General features: G+C 40.5%; 1 protein-coding gene across 7 annotated transcripts in view; it reads left to right on the top strand.

Annotated features, from left to right (window-relative positions):
- The window catches only part of LOC129780097 (trissin receptor), a 306,026-nt gene that overhangs the window by 178,607 nt on the left and 109,670 nt on the right, over positions 1 to 17,749 (top strand). For all 7 annotated transcript variants that reach the window (XM_055788025.1, XM_055788026.1, XM_055788022.1 and 4 more), the window contains one exon: positions 1,506 to 2,357. In XM_055788025.1, the coding sequence (XP_055644000.1) occupies positions 1,886 to 2,357 (472 nt within the window). In that variant the 5' untranslated portion in view covers positions 1,506 to 1,885. The remainder of the gene's footprint in view (positions 1 to 1,505; positions 2,358 to 17,749) is intronic.

Raw genomic sequence — 17,749 nt, 5'->3', positions numbered from 1 at the left:
AAATTTCGGACACTTTATTTTGTAATTTTTTGGACGAAAATTACATTAAACTTGATTATATTTTATTGTCAACTGCGAAACACTTACCATGCAATCACAGTAAACTGTTAAAGATGATGAGAACTGACGAAACACGGGAGAAATTTTATTATTTATGAACGGGTAAATTCTACGTGCTCACGCTAAGAAAACGATTTATGCCGATTATGTTATAATTCAAATGCTGTTCTCATGTGAAATGATAGTGAAACGAAGGGATTGCTCTAAAGAAGCAATTGTGATATTAATTTGATAGTTATATCATCAGTGCATTAAGCATTTCAAGATATCAGAACAAAGTGTCCGAAATATTATTCAGAACGGTAGTCTAATTATTTTTCGAATATTTCAAGCATGCAAAGTTGCTTGAATGATCCATGTCTTTACACCCACGACGTTTCACTGCTATCCGAGATGGTGCTGCCAACGGCCAGTCGAGTTGGCATGGAATTTGTCATATATAGCATTGACACCAAACAACATGAAACATTGAAAATGTTGCTTTATGGCTAGTAACAGAAACCATATTATTTAATGTTGAATGTCATAGAAAAGGTGAAATTAATAAACAGATGCAATGTGGATTCGAAGACCCCTCGAAAGAGTAAGATGAATTGTCAAGCGACAGCATTGCCAACGATGTCGAACACAACACTAGAGAAAAAAGGAAAACCAATTGATACAAAGCAGAACACATTTTCTTACGTTGCGTGAAATTTATTTAAATATCTTTTGTGAAATAGCTATTAATTACATTGTAAAATTATATTGTAAGTACCTAAACGAAAAGAAAATGAATTAGAAAAATTATGGCTAATAATAACTTACATATCTAGGCTGATTGCTGAAATACCTTGTCGGAAAATAAATCATTTGAGGAATTAGAGGTTACGAATAAATGTAAGGAAAATTAATTGTAAAATTTATTAAATTTAATAATAACAAGCTCTTTAGCTTTTAGCGACTCGTTAACAAAATAACGGGCTGATTATTCGCCAGGAGCGCTCAAAAGACGTCCAAAAACTCCTCAACATGCAAAAAACAAGAACTACGCAATGCAACTAGCAAAGTGTATTTAAAAACATTTGAAGAATTATTGGCACTTTTTTTTAATACTAATTGTAACAGAGTGTCAAATCACGTCTTAGTCCCTGTATTCCTTCCTTTCCTCTTGATATGTGAGAGTGTAAGATACGTATAACTGATCCCGAGTAAGCCGCGGGTGATTGTCACACAACAATACTAATAAATTAAGAGTGGCATAAAAACGTACAAAAATTAACAAAGATGAAACTGAAAAAAAAATTAAATTGCAAAATATTTAAATATATGGAAAAGTTTATTGAAAACATAGAAATGTTTGAAGATAAACCTGAGCTCCTATTACTACACATTTTTGCATAGAAGCCATAACTGCAGGAATCAGTGCTAACCGTATTTTTTATCGTTCTTCCTATCTATTCCAGAGTTGCGTTCCCAAGCCCTCGTACGGTTCCGGCAAAGAGCGCAGTAATATAATCAAAACAGATGAGCACCTGCTCCCAGACAATCCATTGCTGACACTCGAATGATAAACCCCATCAGCTCACTACATCATCGCATGTACATAAAGGAATGATTTCCGCAAGCTAGGGGAAAATTAATTTTCTCACACTATATCCACCACCACGGTTATCACCACCCACCATATCCTATCGGATAACACGAGCACGAGTGCGGTGAATGATTGCTTATTAGGGGGGACGGGAAGGTATCGATAAAGTGCCACAACATGTGTTCCCTACCATCGGTCCGAACGCCCGATGTTTAGTCTAATTACGAGCTGCGATAGAGCGGAGAACAAAGAATGTCATCATTCAAACTCATGGATTACTTGAACATCAGCTCACTGAGCGCGATGGGTTTCTTCAATGCCACAATTGGACCCCCAATGGGGGCTGGTCAACCGGCGACGGGTGTTCTCGTTCCCCCTGTTGGTGGTCCTTCTCCGCCGGGATATGGTACCAACGGTAGCATCGGTAGCATCGGCAGCACCAGCAATGGCTCTCCATTAGGCTTATCGGCCAATTTCAGTGCCAGCAGTGTGCTGTTGAACGCTTCCCCGGCTTCGTTGTTTAATCTCACGCTCGACTTCGGTATCGATGGACCGCAGTCAGCCGGCGTGGGAGGGGAAGCTGTCGGAGGCGGAGGCTTCGCATCGTTCAATTCGAACCATCCACTTAACAACTACGTACAGAAGGAGTTTATCTTTGATCGAAAAGATGTGAGAGTGATATTTATTACGCTATATTCGCTTGTGTTTTGCTGTTGCTTTTTCGGTAAGTATCACACGGGGAAAAAAAGTTTGTGGGAACAAAACAAAAACAGTCTGAATAAATGCTATTAATTATAACGGATTTCGGAGCTCACAGCATGAGTGAGCGCAACGATTTTATTGTGGAATGTGGACGGAGGGAGCCTGCGAATGTTTCGTTTATTTAATGGGAATTCAGCGATGATATTTTATTCAGTAGCTAATACAGCATTGTAAAGACCGCATTATTTTTTCCCTGAAATACCGAACAGAAATTCCCAGCAAAAAATCAGTTTGAGTAATTTACAATTACTCGTTGGAACGTATAGGAAAATGTAAATATTTGATATTTGGTGGAAAAATTTCACGGAAATGAACGAAAATAAAGGTTATATATTGATATAAAAATTCATCGAAGTTTATTGACGCGCATCAGTAACATTGGTAGCATTTCACACTATACTTCATTATTTCATTCAAATTTATGTCGAATGAGTTACTATGTTCTCGGTTTTGGTATAATTGGTATAACCGAGCTTATAATTTTTTTTTTCTGGGTGGAAATTTTAAGTACGTAAAATTGGTTGAGCTGAAGTGGCTTATAGTTTACAAATTACAAATCCGATGACAAAATTCGTCCATGATGGGTTCTGTTGTGTGCCGAATTCTTCTCAATGGGAGCACAAGATAATCCCCATCTACCACATCGCTATCGCGCAATCAAGTTTCTTGGGAAGCTCATATTTCTCATTATTCCCACGTTCAACAGACAGCGACTCGTTATTATGATCTGAACTGAAGTGTACCTTAGGCTGGCGCATAAACTTCTTCAAGAACGTGTATTGCTTTGTTTGTGCGTTGTTTTTGTTGTTTTGGTGGAAGCAACTTTAGTATCAATTAACAAACAGCAAACAGCAGGCTGTTTTGTTTGATGGCTTTTGTGCGGAAAATGCTTTCCATTGAACTGGGCGGATGTTAAAGCCGAGAAGAGTGCTTGTCGAAACAGCACGTGCCACTTGAACTGGATCCTGAGCACGTGAAACTTTTTACTTGCTGATCGCGCCACGATGGCAGGACGCTTCAACGTGCGGCCCTCAGTGGGGGGTTCTATTTCGGAATAGCCGTGTTTTGCACAGATATTTGCATTTTTGTTTCTTTGGAATTATGTTCAGAATTACATCGATGTTTTACTTGTTATTTCCCAACTTTGGAAATGTGCTAGTAACAGATCGAACGAAGGCAAAAAAATGGGTGGGTCATATCTATGATATAACCGCAAGGTTGACGTGGGACCACCTTAGCTTAGCAATCATTTGCTTGTATTGATTAAATTTTTGATTGAATGAAATAATTTCCGAATTCAATTGAATCCAATATATTCGCTTTATGAGCAAAAATATTGTATAATGCCATGTAAGGTCAATTCACTAATTGTGATAGATTATGTTCTTCGATACAAGTAAATTTAATGACAGTCCGTTTACGTTGATGACACCTTGGTTTAGAAGTCTGTATTCTGTAAACACATGTCAGTCGGAACAAAAATGCCCCCGACTTGCATGAATTTGCAATGTCAATTTACCTACGCTCCATGGATTTGAAGTCTGTGTTAGGGAAACATATTTCAGTCCGAACAGAAATACCCCCAACTTTCATGTATTTGCAATGCCGATTTGCCCAAGCTCCTTGGATTAAAAGTCTGTGTTGGGGAAACACATTTCAGTCGGAACAAAAATGTCCCCGACTTACATGTATTTGCAATGGCGATTTCTCCAACGCTGCTTGGTTTGGTAGTCTGTGTTAGGGAACACATTTCGGTGAGATCAAAAATCCCCATACTTTGATGTATTTGCGATGCCGATTTCCTCAAGGCTGCTTGGGTATGATGACTGTGTTGGGGAAACCGTAAATAGGGCTAATCAAAACGAGGTAGTTAGTGCGTTTAGATAACGCTTAACATTTTACAGTTATTCAATTGTTTATCTAATGAAAAATAACATTTTACTAATTGCGATAGGAGCGTAGAAATATTCCCTATCAATTTCTGCAAACATCTTTCCGATCCAGTAAGAAATGTTCGAGTTATAAGCATTCGGAATCTTTCATTTTTTCCTGCATGTTCTGTGTTTAGGTTTTCATTTTACCCCCCATATACTCCTGTTAGACGTAGTCCCACGTAAAAAAATCCTAACACGTGGCGTTACCATTCAAACAAATAAAACTGTTTCGGTTTTGGTTTTTAGCAATCTTTGAAGTACTGCTACTTTAGCGCATTCAAAGCTAATATTATATTAAAATTATAATATCAAGGATATAGACATAATTTGCCCTTACAGTATATTCTTTATAATCTCACTTTATTAATATCCAATTCAATATTGATAACTGAATTTAAAATTGAAAACGCGTTCACCAGGATTGCCACATTCAATAGTTTATGATTTACTGCAAAAATCTGTATATCTTTATTTTTAGCCAGAAAATCTGTATCGAAAAGTTAGGGTAAAAAATTGAAAATAAAGGTTTATTTTCACTTTGAACAAATTTTTCTTATTTATGGGTTGTTAAAGTCGTGTCAATACAACAGAATAAATCATAGAAAAGTTAAAAAAAAAGTGGTTAGTCGCTGGTTATGCAAGAGAGAATCGGAGAAGTACAAATATCGCCGGCGTGAAGTGTTTTTGTTTGCACGCCAGCCACACGCCAAAACCACGCTCACGACACGTCAGCCTGGTGTGAACACATCGGTAAGAACACAGACGATTAATCGTAAGCATCACACGCCCCGTTCAAGCCACGCTGACGCCCCGCTGCAGTGAGAACAATGCCTAAAGACACCCAATAACACAAAGAATGTTGGATTTTTGTAGTATTAAAAATCACGACCTAAGTGCGGGTTGAATTCAGCTTTAGCTCTTGATGACAAAACTGTTTGGTTTTTTTTCGAGAACTCTCAAGGATTTCTGAACATTGAAACGGACAACAAATTCTTCCATGAGTGTATGAGCCGTATCTCTGGAGATCTTTTTCTTGCAATGATGTTGTTCTTCATTAATGTCTAGTAATTTTTGTAATACGTAATACGGAGGGGTTCAAAAAAAGTTGTGCCATGGCGTACAAGATTCCAGCACTTCTGGTTATCTGAAACACTCAAATTGAACAGATTCTGAATCAGTAAAGATGCCACTATCGCATGAACTTCGGACATTTTTTTTTCCAAAATATATATTTTTATCAAGGCTCATATGGCGTTAGCCTCACGGGCCGGGAGTTCAATACTTTGACAATTTTTCTTATTATCTATGTTAGTAATATGTAACCGATTACTCGCGGTTGGATTAGATGAAGCAGAAGATCAGGATCACGGCTACCTAAGATATCCCGTACGGGGATCTCCGATTGTCTGCCTTGTGCTCTCAGTGCTCTAGAGAGCTGAGAGCGAGCAGTATGGAACCGGATACACGACCAGACAACATGCTCGATGTCGTGGTAGCCATTGCCACAATCACAAAGATTGTTTGCTGCGAGCCCAATGCGATAGAGATGCGTGTTTAGGTTGTAGTGATTGGACATAAGCCGAGATATCACGCGAATGAAATCACGACCTACATTCAATCCCTTGAACCATGCCCTCGTCGAGACCAATGCAACCAACGACCGAACTCATCTTCACTCCACATGCGCTGCCAACTTACGAGCGTATACTGACGAGGAATGTGGAAAAATTCATTATAATCAATTTGCCTTTCAAAAAGTGTGCCTTCTAAAGCGCCCACCTTAGCTAGCGAGTCGGCTTTCTCATTCCCCGGAATCGAGCAATGAGAGGGAACCCAATGTAAGGTAATCTTGAATAATTTTTCGACCAAAACACTCAATAGTTGTCTTATTCTTGTTAGGAAATAAGATGAGCGTTTATCAACTTTCATTGAGCGGATTGCCTCTATTGAGCTGAGACTGTCTGAAAAAATAAAATAGTGGTCGATGGGCAATGTTTCAATGATCCCTAATGCGTAACATATCGCACCCAGTTCAGCGACATACACGGAACAAGGATCTTTGAGTTTGAAAGAGGCACTGGAATTGCCATTGAAGATGCCGAAGCCAGTGGACCCGTTTATGAATGAACCGTCAGTAAAGAACATTTTATCAGATCTAACTTTCCCATATTCTGCCGAAAATATCGGCGGAATATAATCGGAGCGTAGGTGATCTGGGATTCCATGGATTTTTTGTCGCATAGACAGATCAAAAATGACAGAAGAATTGCAAAAGTATGGGAAGCAAAATTGGTTGGAGATGCCCGGTGAAGGGTGCACTTCATGGGTAAGAAAATCATGGTACAAAGACATAAAACTTGACTGAGGAGTCAGTTGGAGTAGATTTTCGAAGTTATCAATCTCCAATGGATTCATGATCTTGCAACGGATGAGAAATCTGTAGAATAATTCTGTGAACCGAAGAGTAAGCGGGGGTACTCCTGCCAAAACTTCGAGACTCATCGTATGTGTCGAATGCAAACACCCCATGGCTATACGCAAGCAACGATATTGTATTCTCTCCAGCTTGAGAATATGAATCCTGGCAGCTGATCGGAAGCAAAACCTGCCATATTCTAACACTGACAATATCGTTGTTTTGTACAACTGAATGAGGTCTCCTGGATGGGCACCCCACCATGTTCCGGTTATTGTTTGGAGAAAATTGATTCTTTGCTGGCATTTCTGTTTCAAATACGCAATGTGTCTCCCCCAGGTACATTTAGAATCAAAATATACACCCAGGTATTTGAAAAACATAGAGTGTTGGATCGTTTTGCCGGATAGGTGAAGCTGGAATTGGGCGGGTTCGTGCTTCCTAGAAAAAACGACCATTTCAGTTTTCTCCGTAGAGAATTCGATACCCAGCTTGAGGGCCCACGTGAACAGATTGTTCAGGGTATCTTGCAACGACTTTTGCAGAGCGACGGGATTAGTACCCGTGATGGAAATAACTCCATCGTCTGCAAGTTGTCTCAGCGTGCAGTCTCTAGTGAGACAATCATCCATATCATTGACGTAAAAACTGTACAAGAGGGGGCTTAGGCAGGAGCCTTGCGGTAGGCCCATAAAACTGTAACGAGAAGATTTCGAGCTGCCATGAGAGAAAATCATGTGCTTTTCTGACAGTAAATTGTACAGGAAATTATTGAGAATTGGTAAAAGTCCACGATTATGAAGCTTCTCTGAGAGAATTTCCATGGAAACTGAATCAAATGCCCCTTTGATATCGAGAAAAACGGAAGCCATTTGTTCTTTGCGAATCATTTGTCCCTTTACCTCGGCGGAAGCCAAACTGCGTATTTGACAGCAAATTGTTCGTTTCGACCCACTTGTCCAAACGGAGTAGAATCATTTTCTCTAACAATTTACGAATACAGGATAACATTGCAATCGGCCTATACGAGTTGTGATCGCTAGCCGGCTTGTTGGGTTTCCGTATGGCTATCACTCTCACTTGTCTCCAGTCATGCGGGACAATATTCAGCTCCAGAAACTTGTTGAACAAGTTCAGCAAACGCTGTTTTGCCAAGTCGGGAAGATTCTTCAACAAGTTGAATTTAATCTTGTCCGACCCCGGAGCTGAATTGTTACATGAGAGGAGGGCAATTGAGAATTCCACCATCGAAAAATTCTCATAATCACTTTGAAGTGGAATGTCGCGTACGACGTTTTGTGCAGGAACGGTGTCGGGGCAAACCTTCCTTGCAAAGTTAAAAATCCAACGGTCAGAGTATTCCTCACTTTCGTTTGTATGGTTCCAGCCACGCATTTTCCTAGCCGTATTCCAAAGAGTGCTCATAGCGGTCTCCCTTGACAAACCATTGACGAACTTCCGCCAATATCCACGCTTTTTTGCTTTAATCAAACCTTTTAGTTTGGCTTCTAGAGCTTATTATGTTAGAATAAAGACAGCCCTAAATCGGACAATTCCTCCCTCGGGTTCTGCTCTTATTAACACATCCGGCGATCCTTTTTTTTGTATAGATAGAAGAAGATATAGGAGTGCGTTTCATCACATTAAAATCCATTTCCAGTTTCGAACAAAGATCAATATCGCTAGCGCAAACATCAAATGGACTAACACTTTTCACTATGCAATTGTAGAATATATGGAAATTTAATTTTCCAAATATTTCCTTTTTCCGTCAGAGTTTTCCAAAAATTTTCAATTGTCATGTTTGGTTAGAATATTTTTGGTTGAAATATGTGTAATATTTTTATGGGACCCCCTCTCCATTCCAGAGGAGAGAGGGGTTTTTTGACGTGGGACTACGTCTAACCGGAATATATGAGGGTAAAATGAAAACATTAACACTGAACATGCAGGAAAAAATGCAAGATTTCGAATGCTTATAACTGGAACATTTTCTACTGGATCGGAAAGATGTTTGCATCAATTGATAGGGAATATTTCTACGTATCTATCACAATTAATACATTGTTATTTTTCATTAGATAAATAAATCAAAAACTGTAAAATGTTTAGCGTTATCTAAACGCCCTAACTGCCTCTTTTTGATTGGCCCGCTTTACGGTTTCCCCAACACAGACTTCAAAACCAAGCAGCCTTGGGGAAATCGGAATTGCAAATCGGAGACGAATGAATCATAAGATTTAAAGTCTCCGTAAACAAAGTAAAAGAAGGAGAAGAAGAATTGCAAATACATGAAATTAGGAGGACTTTTGTTCTCTCCGAAATGTGTTTCCTAACACAGACCTCAAAACCAAGCAGCGTTGGAGAAATCGACATTGCAAATACATGCAAGTAGGGGGAGCTTTTGTTCCCACCGAAATGTGTTTCCTTAACACAGACTACAAATCCAAGGAGCTTGGGAAAATTGGCATTGCAAATTCATGCAAGTCGAGGGAATTTTTGTTCCGACTAAAATGTGTTTCCTCAACATTGGCTTCAGAACCAAGGTTTCTAGGGAAATTGGGATTACAAATTCATGCAGCTCGGGAGTATTCTTGTTCCGACTGAATCTGTCACGGTCTCACAACGCAAATATATTAAATTCAATTGAATTCGGAAGTTGTTTCATTCATTCAAAAATTTAATCAATACAAAATTACTAAGCTAAGGTAGTCCCACGTCAACCTTGCAGTTATATCATAGATATAACCCACCCATTTTTTTTTTGTCTTTATTTAAGAGACTTTCAGCCGTAGGCTGGTTCGTCTCTGAGCAGGAGAGAGAGAGGTGTCATGCCTTTAAAAAAACATTTCTCATACCCAAAAACCCTCACATCCAAAATTGTGCATGATTAGTTTTCGAGTTATGCAGAAGTTTGTGTTTCGTTTGTATGGCAGCCCCTCTTAGAGAAGGGGGGAGGATTGTATTCACCATAGAAACGTTTCGTGCCCCGTAAAACCTTCACATGCCAAATTTGGCTCCATTTGCTTGACTAGTTTTCGAGTTATGAAAAAATTTGAGTTTCATTTGTATGACAGCCCACCCTTAGAGAGGGGGCGGAGAGTCTAACCACCATAGAAACATTTACTACACCCAAAAACCATCACATGCCAAATTTGGTTTCATTTGCTTGATTAATTCTCGAGAAATGCAGAAATTTGTGTTTCATTTGTATGGCAGCCCCCCCCCCTTCGAGAAGAAGGGTGGAGAGTTTAACTACCGTAGAAACATTTATTGCACCCTAAAACCTCATTGTGACTAATTTCGTTTCATTTGCTTGATTAATTCCCGAGTAATGTAGAGATTTATGTTTAATTTGTATGGCAGCCCTCCTTAGAGAGGGGGAGGGGTCCCAAACTATCACGAAAACCTTCCCCGGCCCAAAAAACTCCTACATACCAATTTTCATGTTGATCGGTTCAGTAGTTTCCGAGTCTATAAGAATCAGACAGACAGACAGACAGAAATCCATCTATATATATAAAATTCTCGTGTCACGATGTTCGTGGTCGAACTCCTCCGAAACGGTTCGACCGATTTTCATGAAGTTATGCACTGAAAACTTGGTAGGCATGGGAATAGGACGTAAACTATATACCGATAACCATATGTTTTATACCGATTAGGGTGGTCCTATGCAAAAAAAAATCTAAATAATTTTTATTTCTTTTTTTTATAAATTTGGCATAAAAGTACATATAACCTCAAAGGTTTACCTCCATTCCCTATTTTCAATCGCGATTTTAGTTTTGGTATAAATTATATCCAAATAATCGACCCGTAGATTGTTCTTCAAAGATAACGAATGTTATCCGACCTTGAAACGCAATGCGTATATACGTCATTGAGCTTCGTGTTCCATTCCTGTGAAGCGTAAATTGTTATGAATTTTCGAGTGAAATAAACAAGCTTTTAAAACGAAAATTTTAAATGAATTATGGCTCTATTGTGTGTTCTGTGTAACAGAAAAACACATTCTTTACAGGTAGGGAAAATATTGGACTCTGATAATTATTTTATATTCTGGATAATATTTTGGCTGAAATGCAAGGAGATTTATAGAAAAATAGTTGAGTTAGGATCAAAGCAATGTCTACTAAGTATTCAAACAACATCGAATAAACATTTTCATTAAAATTTCAACAATTTAAATTGCTTTCGGGTCTGCTAATGACGAAATATGGGTGATTGTTCGATGTTGTTACCCCAAAAATAGCCTTTTTTTATAGCCTTGCATGGCAGATGGAAACTGTACAATGCATTTTCTTAAAGATTTCACCAACGATACGACCGCAAGCCTAGGTGGATGTCCAATATATCAAGGAATAAAAACTGATAATGACGTACAATCAATCATAAAAATTAACAACGCAGACATTGACATGGAAAACCGTTCAGTAGTGCCATATTCGCCTCAGCTGAGCAAAACATTCGATGAAGAGCAACAAATTTGCAACAACGAAATTTATTTCTTTTTTCAATTTACATTTTACGTTCAAGAGAACAAACATGTCAGATTCGAAATGAAATACATACAACATTTTTTTAAATTTTTGTCAACGACTTGGCGCTCTATACTTCGGTATGTCAAACACAAGTATGAAAGAAAGAGTAACGAACGTTTCAGTTATATGTAGATCTTTGAAACATTTAAACACACTTACAATACATTAGTTATTTTTTATTTTACAATCAACATATCCACTAGAGATAATTTTTATGGCAGAACAACGTTTGCCGGGTCAGCTAGTTTTTATATATATATATATACTAGCTGACCAGGCAAACGTTGTTCTGCAAAATAAATTATTTCTAGTGAATATTTTGGGTGTTAATCGAATGTGACCGATAAAAAACGAATTAAATGATTTGAACGAAAGGTTATATGATGTTTCTTGGTGTATTTCATTAACGTAACTGACATGTTTGATCTCTTAAAAGTTAAACGTCAACTGAAAAAAGTAATATAAGTTTGTCGTAAAGTAGAAAAAATGAAATACAGAAAATCAATATTTATTGCTGTCTCCTTGTTAGAAAATACGTGCATGTGATTTTCAACATGGCTTAGTTTATAACAGCTTGGTCTCGTTCATAAATTGGAAAACAGCGATACGCCAGCTAACTTCGTTGGAGCTGAATAATCGGCCTGTTTGGAATCGCGTTATTTTATCGTTGTCATTCAATCGAGGAGTATTCACATCGGTAATCTAAGTTTGAAACACAGCCATATTACTTCCTTTATTCATGGATGTTTTTATTACTCTTCACCGATTTGTACAGCTCATTATTCATATATGCATATGAGTGATCGGATTTTACAATTCGATCGAAATCGACTTTTACACTCTTAAATTCGTTTGCCTTGTCGCGGAACAATGGTCAAAATAAGTCATCCGTATTTGTGGTTTAATTTACTCTCTATCTGATCGGCATAATTCCGGAAATAATTATAAATTGTTGAAATATTTATGAAAATTATTATTCGATTTCGTTTGGATGCTAAATTTGTTTTGAATGTGTTTGAATGCTAAATTTTGCGTGTTTATTCCACCCGAAAAACCATTACTATTTTTGCTTCATAGAAATGGAACATGGAGACCAATGTTGTTTACGTCAAATTGTGTGGCAAGGTTGTCACATTTGCTCAACTCGATTGGACTTGAGCTTCAACAGAATGCAAAAATGCGCTTTTTCCATTCAACAGAATACAACCAACAATATGTGGGGACGAATACGATCGAACTTCATTTTGTGTTTGAACACACGCGCAATGTCATGACATTGTATTGCGCTTTGGCCTGGCTATAACTAAAGCTGTGTTGGCGTTGCTCATGATAGTGTCTCGCAAGTGAATGTATTATTCCTCGCACCGCTTTTGTTGATTGTGTTGTAAGAATTGCAGTTGTTCAATCTCTACCTTCGCGTATATGTCGACCACAAATTGTTGGCACAGCTTACGATATCTTGAATTGGCGTTTCTTGACCATGTCAAATCACCATATGATAAACATAAAAATCCTACGAGCGCGCCCTCTGTTTGTTTCGTCGCATGTTCATAAATATTAAATCAAAATGAGAAATGATGTTTATAATGAATCAAGTATCTGTGACGGGGTCTCGTTGGTCTAATGTTTATGCAAGAGATTTTTCGTTAAAGAAACCCTTCTGACTTGCACTGTAGTCACGCGTATTTTAGAGCTTGCCACTCCAGAATACATTCATGGCGTATTGTTCGTCATAGAAATCTCAACTATTTACTAATAAAAATGACGCAAGTAGTACTACGTTGAGAAGGCAAACCTTGGGAACGTTAGTGCCATTGAAGAAGAACATAGCGAGGGTCGTATGAACGGTGTGTGTCAACGATGAATTCCAGATTATTGTTTTTTCTTCGCATTAAATTTCTCGTGTCACCGCGCTATCATGATTCCAGCAGCGCTTGTGCTTTGGATCTACACACGTGCTCTCCAGCTGATGTTTTATCAGGGTTGATGGCAATAGCGTGATTGTCATTTTGTAATCCGAGCAAATGTGATTTGAAGAATTTCGATAACTCATTGTGCTCATTCAAAAAGGCTTCCAGCTCCCCGGAGATGCTCCCTGCTTTAGATGAATTGATGTTACTTGTGTATATGTAGATGGATGATCAATGAAGCGGGCGTTACGCCATCAGTCATTGAAAAACTTAAATGAATTCGTTCTGTTGAAAAAACGAACAACGGTTAAATGATTAGAATATTTTTGACACAAAAATAATTAAAGCGCAATTAAAAATAGAGAATTGGGGTCATAATTTAGGGTTATATGTATGGTATGAAGTCAAATTTTTGATAAAAAATATCCAGATCTTTTTTTCTGCATAGAGCCACCCTATTCGGTATTAAATGTATGGTTATCGGTATCCTACCGGTATCATATATAGTTTAGAACCTATTCTCATAGCTACCAAGCATTTTGAGTATAATTTCATCAAAATCGGTCGAGCCGTTTCGGAGGAGTTCGGTAACAAACACCGTGACACGAGATTTTTTTTTATATATATATATATTTATATATATATATATATATATATATATATATATATATATATATATATATATATATATATATATATATATAATATATATATATATATATAATATATAAGTTACGGCCCATTCTGGCCCTACACAAATCGAGACAACCCAATCGATAAACACCGTCAGCAAAATCGCCCGCGAAACATCGCAGTCCGACGCACCATCAAATTCCAGCGGCGACCTGGATATTATCGCGGCGTCAACAACTCAGCCACGCGTGCACACAACCGCCGAAGTAAGCAGAACACATCCGGTCAACAACAAACAAATTTGCGGAAGCAGCAGAACATCAGGAGCACCATTCCATTTTTAATTGAATAAAGAAATCAGTTTCAATTAGACGACCGAATCGAATCGACGCATTTTTTAAAAACTCTAAAAAGAAAGTCCCGGTCGTTTTTGGCGCAGTCGGTAGGATGCGCTAAGTGTTTTTTTTTTTTTTCTCTCCGTAGTGATCAAGTTTAGATACTCGTAGTAACCTGTGCGCGAACTATCATATTTAGGACTAAACTAAGTGATAGAACAAACATAGTGAAGTATAATCAGAATCTGTGCATGAACTATCATATTTAGGACCAAACTAAGTGATAGAACAAACATAGTGAATTATAATCAAAATCTGTGCATGAACTGTCATATTTAGGACCGAACTAAGTGATAGAACAAACACAGTGCTAACAACGAATTCACCGGAAAAAAAAAAAAAAAGAAACCAGGCGCATCCCCCCCCCACATCATCCGAGAAGATCCTCCCTTGCGGTTTACGAGCGGAGCTGAGGTGAGTGGCAATTCTACTATTAAAACTAAAAGAAACATTATCCCCTTTTAAAATAAATAAAATAACAAATATTATTAAAAAAAAAAAAAAAAAAAAAAAAAAAAAAAAAAAAAAATTTCTTTCTCAAATGGGGATCAACATAGGGTAGGAGCCTGCCTGTTGGTCTCAAATGTTCCTATCTCACGCCTCCACGAAGATCATATGACGACATTTTTAGATCGGGCGTGAACTGGAAACACACACCTGGTCTTGGCTCCGAGAACGGGTGTCGAAAGTGGCTAAGTGAGGGGGTGCGAGCGAGTCAGAGCGCTATATCTCTCCCGGGGAAGGCCTCCCGGGTCATGGAGGCCTTGCCAACCCGCTGTCTCCCGGGCAAAGGAGATACACCCAATAACATGGAGCTACGATCACGAAGATTAATTAGAATGCGATCACCCGAGGAGGGTCCCCGAACTGGAGCTGGTCCTGGAACGGGCGTAAGAGCGAGCGGCCAGCGGCTGGAGGGCGATGTGCAAGAGCGGGCCACCAGCCGGGTTCAACCCGAAGAGCTACCGCCACACGGAAACAGCAGCCATCGACATCACCCAAGAAACGCTGCGCCTACGAGACGTGTTGCGACTGCCAGACGACAGTCGTCCACACTTGTGGGTACCACTAGGCGCCGGATCATGTGGACACACGAAATGAATGAATTCGTGATCCGCGCCTATTACATCTGCACTGCTTTGGAGACGGACATGAGCGGTCGCCCTCGAATACTAACAATGTTCGAGGAAGCGTATCCAGAGTTCGTCGGGAGGCTTGATCAGAACGCGATGAACGCGAGGCGTAGAGCGATAGTACGCAACAACATGCTCTCCCAAACGCAAATCGACGAGATCAAGCAGCAGGTGCAGAGAGAAATAAGCTCCAGGAACAACAGAGCAAGCGATGTGTCGAGACGAAGTTCAGTACGGCTGAGCAATTCATTCGCGAGTGGGGCACGCGAATCAGCACCAGTGGAGGCCACAGTACTACAACCCCCTGAGCCGGAAGACCCACAGCCAGATCAACAACTACTACGCGATCTGGTCTTCCACTACGACGAGGCGATCTCACAGTTCCGCGACACAGACCCATTGTCGCGCCCCAGGATCCCGAAGTTGCAGCATTCCCGCAGGCTGACAAGTGCAGTAAAGCTCATGAACGAGCACGTTCTTCCGCTGCACTTGGTTGATGCTGAGAACATGGAGGAGCTGCAACTGAAAGTTTACTGTGCTGCTGTGGCGACCGCCAAAAGTTTAGGATACCGTATTAGGCCAAGAGGCGGACTGCTCCAACATCTCCGTGAAAGGCGTGAGCCTCCATGGCGAAGGAGATTGGAGCAACGGATCCTAAACAAGCGCGCCGCAATTGGAAGACTGATGGCGTACAAAAGAGGCAACAGATCGGCGAAATTATGTCGCCAAGTTGCTGTGATCGTGCGGCCTACTGAACTTCGCCAGCTGGGAGCTCACCAGCTGACGGAAAAACTCGACACACTGGTACAGCAATTGAGCGTCCTAACTAAACGGCTGAAACGTTACTCTGACTCTGCAAAGCGCCAGGAACAAAATCGGATGTTCAGAGATAACGAAAAAGCGTTCTACGACCACATTAGCGACGAGAAGCCCGACTACCGCGAAGGTTTGCCAGATATTAGCGATGTGACGAACTTCTGGGCTGGTATTTGGGAGACCCCAGTACAACATCGCGACGGGCAAATGTGGTTAAGACGGGAGGAGGAGAGTTGTGGTGAAATTGGAGAGATGCCAGCTATCATCGTCGAAGAGAACGATGTCCGCGAAGCCTCGCGGTACCTGAGGAACTGGGCAGCACCGGGCCCCGATGGTGTTCAGAACTTCTGGCACAAGAAGCTGACCGTCGCACATCAAAAGATAGCTGAGTGCTTCAACAAGGTGCTACGTGACCCACACAACCTCCCTGAATTCGCCACCCGTGGCGTCACATTCCTCCTCCCGAAAGACAGCAACACATTGAACCCATCAAAGTACAGGCCGATAACGTGCCTATCGAGTCTGTACAAGATATTAAGCAGCATCATAACCGCCAAAGTTTCTGCCCACTGCGAACAACACCATATCATCGCAGAAGAGCAGAAAGGATGCAGGAAAAATACGCATGGCTGCAAAGACCAGGCCATCATCGACGCAGCCATAGTCGGCCAGGCGGTATATAACCAGCGGAACCTAAGTATGGCCTACATCGATTACAGGAAGGCTTATGACTCCATACCTCACTCGTTTCTCGTCCGGGTATTGGAGCTATACAAGATTGATCCCGTCGTCGTTAGGTTCCTGCAGCATGCGATGAGGCAGTGGAGCACGTCTCTGCACCTCAGTGATGGGGAAAATGTGTTGCAGTCTAGAACGCTGCAGATAAAGAGGGGGATATTCCAAGGCGACTCTTTCAGCCCGCTTTGGTTTTGTCTGGCACTGAACCCCCTCAGTAGGACGCTCAATAGAAACGGTCATGGCTATAAAATAAGGTATGGCGACGGCGCCCACGAAGAAGTGACCCATACCTTCTACATGGATGATCTCAAGGTCTACGCTGATTCACGTCAGCGTCTAGGTGTAGCTATCCGGGTTGTCGAAGACATAAGCAGGGACATCTGCATGGAGTTCGGCCTCGACAAGTGCCGCTGTGTCCATCTGCTGAAAGGGCAGCTTACCGAATCCGGAGGTTACGAGGTCTATGACGGCGAGTTCATAAGAGACATGGTTCGTGGCGAATCCTATAAATATCTTGGATTCCGACAGCTCACCGGGATTCGCCACTCCGACATCAAGACGGAGCTGCGAGACAAGTTCTTGAGTCGAGTGAACTGTGTCCTGAGGACTTTCCTCAACGCGGGGAACAAGGTACGCGCGATCAACACATTCGCGGTTCCCCTACTGACCTTCAGTTTTGGTGTAGTCAAATGGAGCAAAACTAACCTAGAGGACCTTGAGAGGAGGATGAGGAAAGCATTCAAAGAGGCCGGAATGCACCATCCTCAATCGGCACTGGAGAGAGTTTCACTGCCACGCAAAGAAGGGGGACTTGGAATAGTCGACATATCTGCAC

The sequence above is a fragment of the Toxorhynchites rutilus genome, chromosome 3 (genome assembly GCF_029784135.1).
Source record: "Toxorhynchites rutilus septentrionalis strain SRP chromosome 3, ASM2978413v1, whole genome shotgun sequence".
Lineage (NCBI taxonomy): Eukaryota > Metazoa > Arthropoda > Insecta > Diptera > Culicidae > Toxorhynchites > Toxorhynchites rutilus.
The sequence above is the reverse complement of the archived record's forward strand: the minus strand, read 5'-3'. Positions and strand labels throughout refer to the sequence as shown.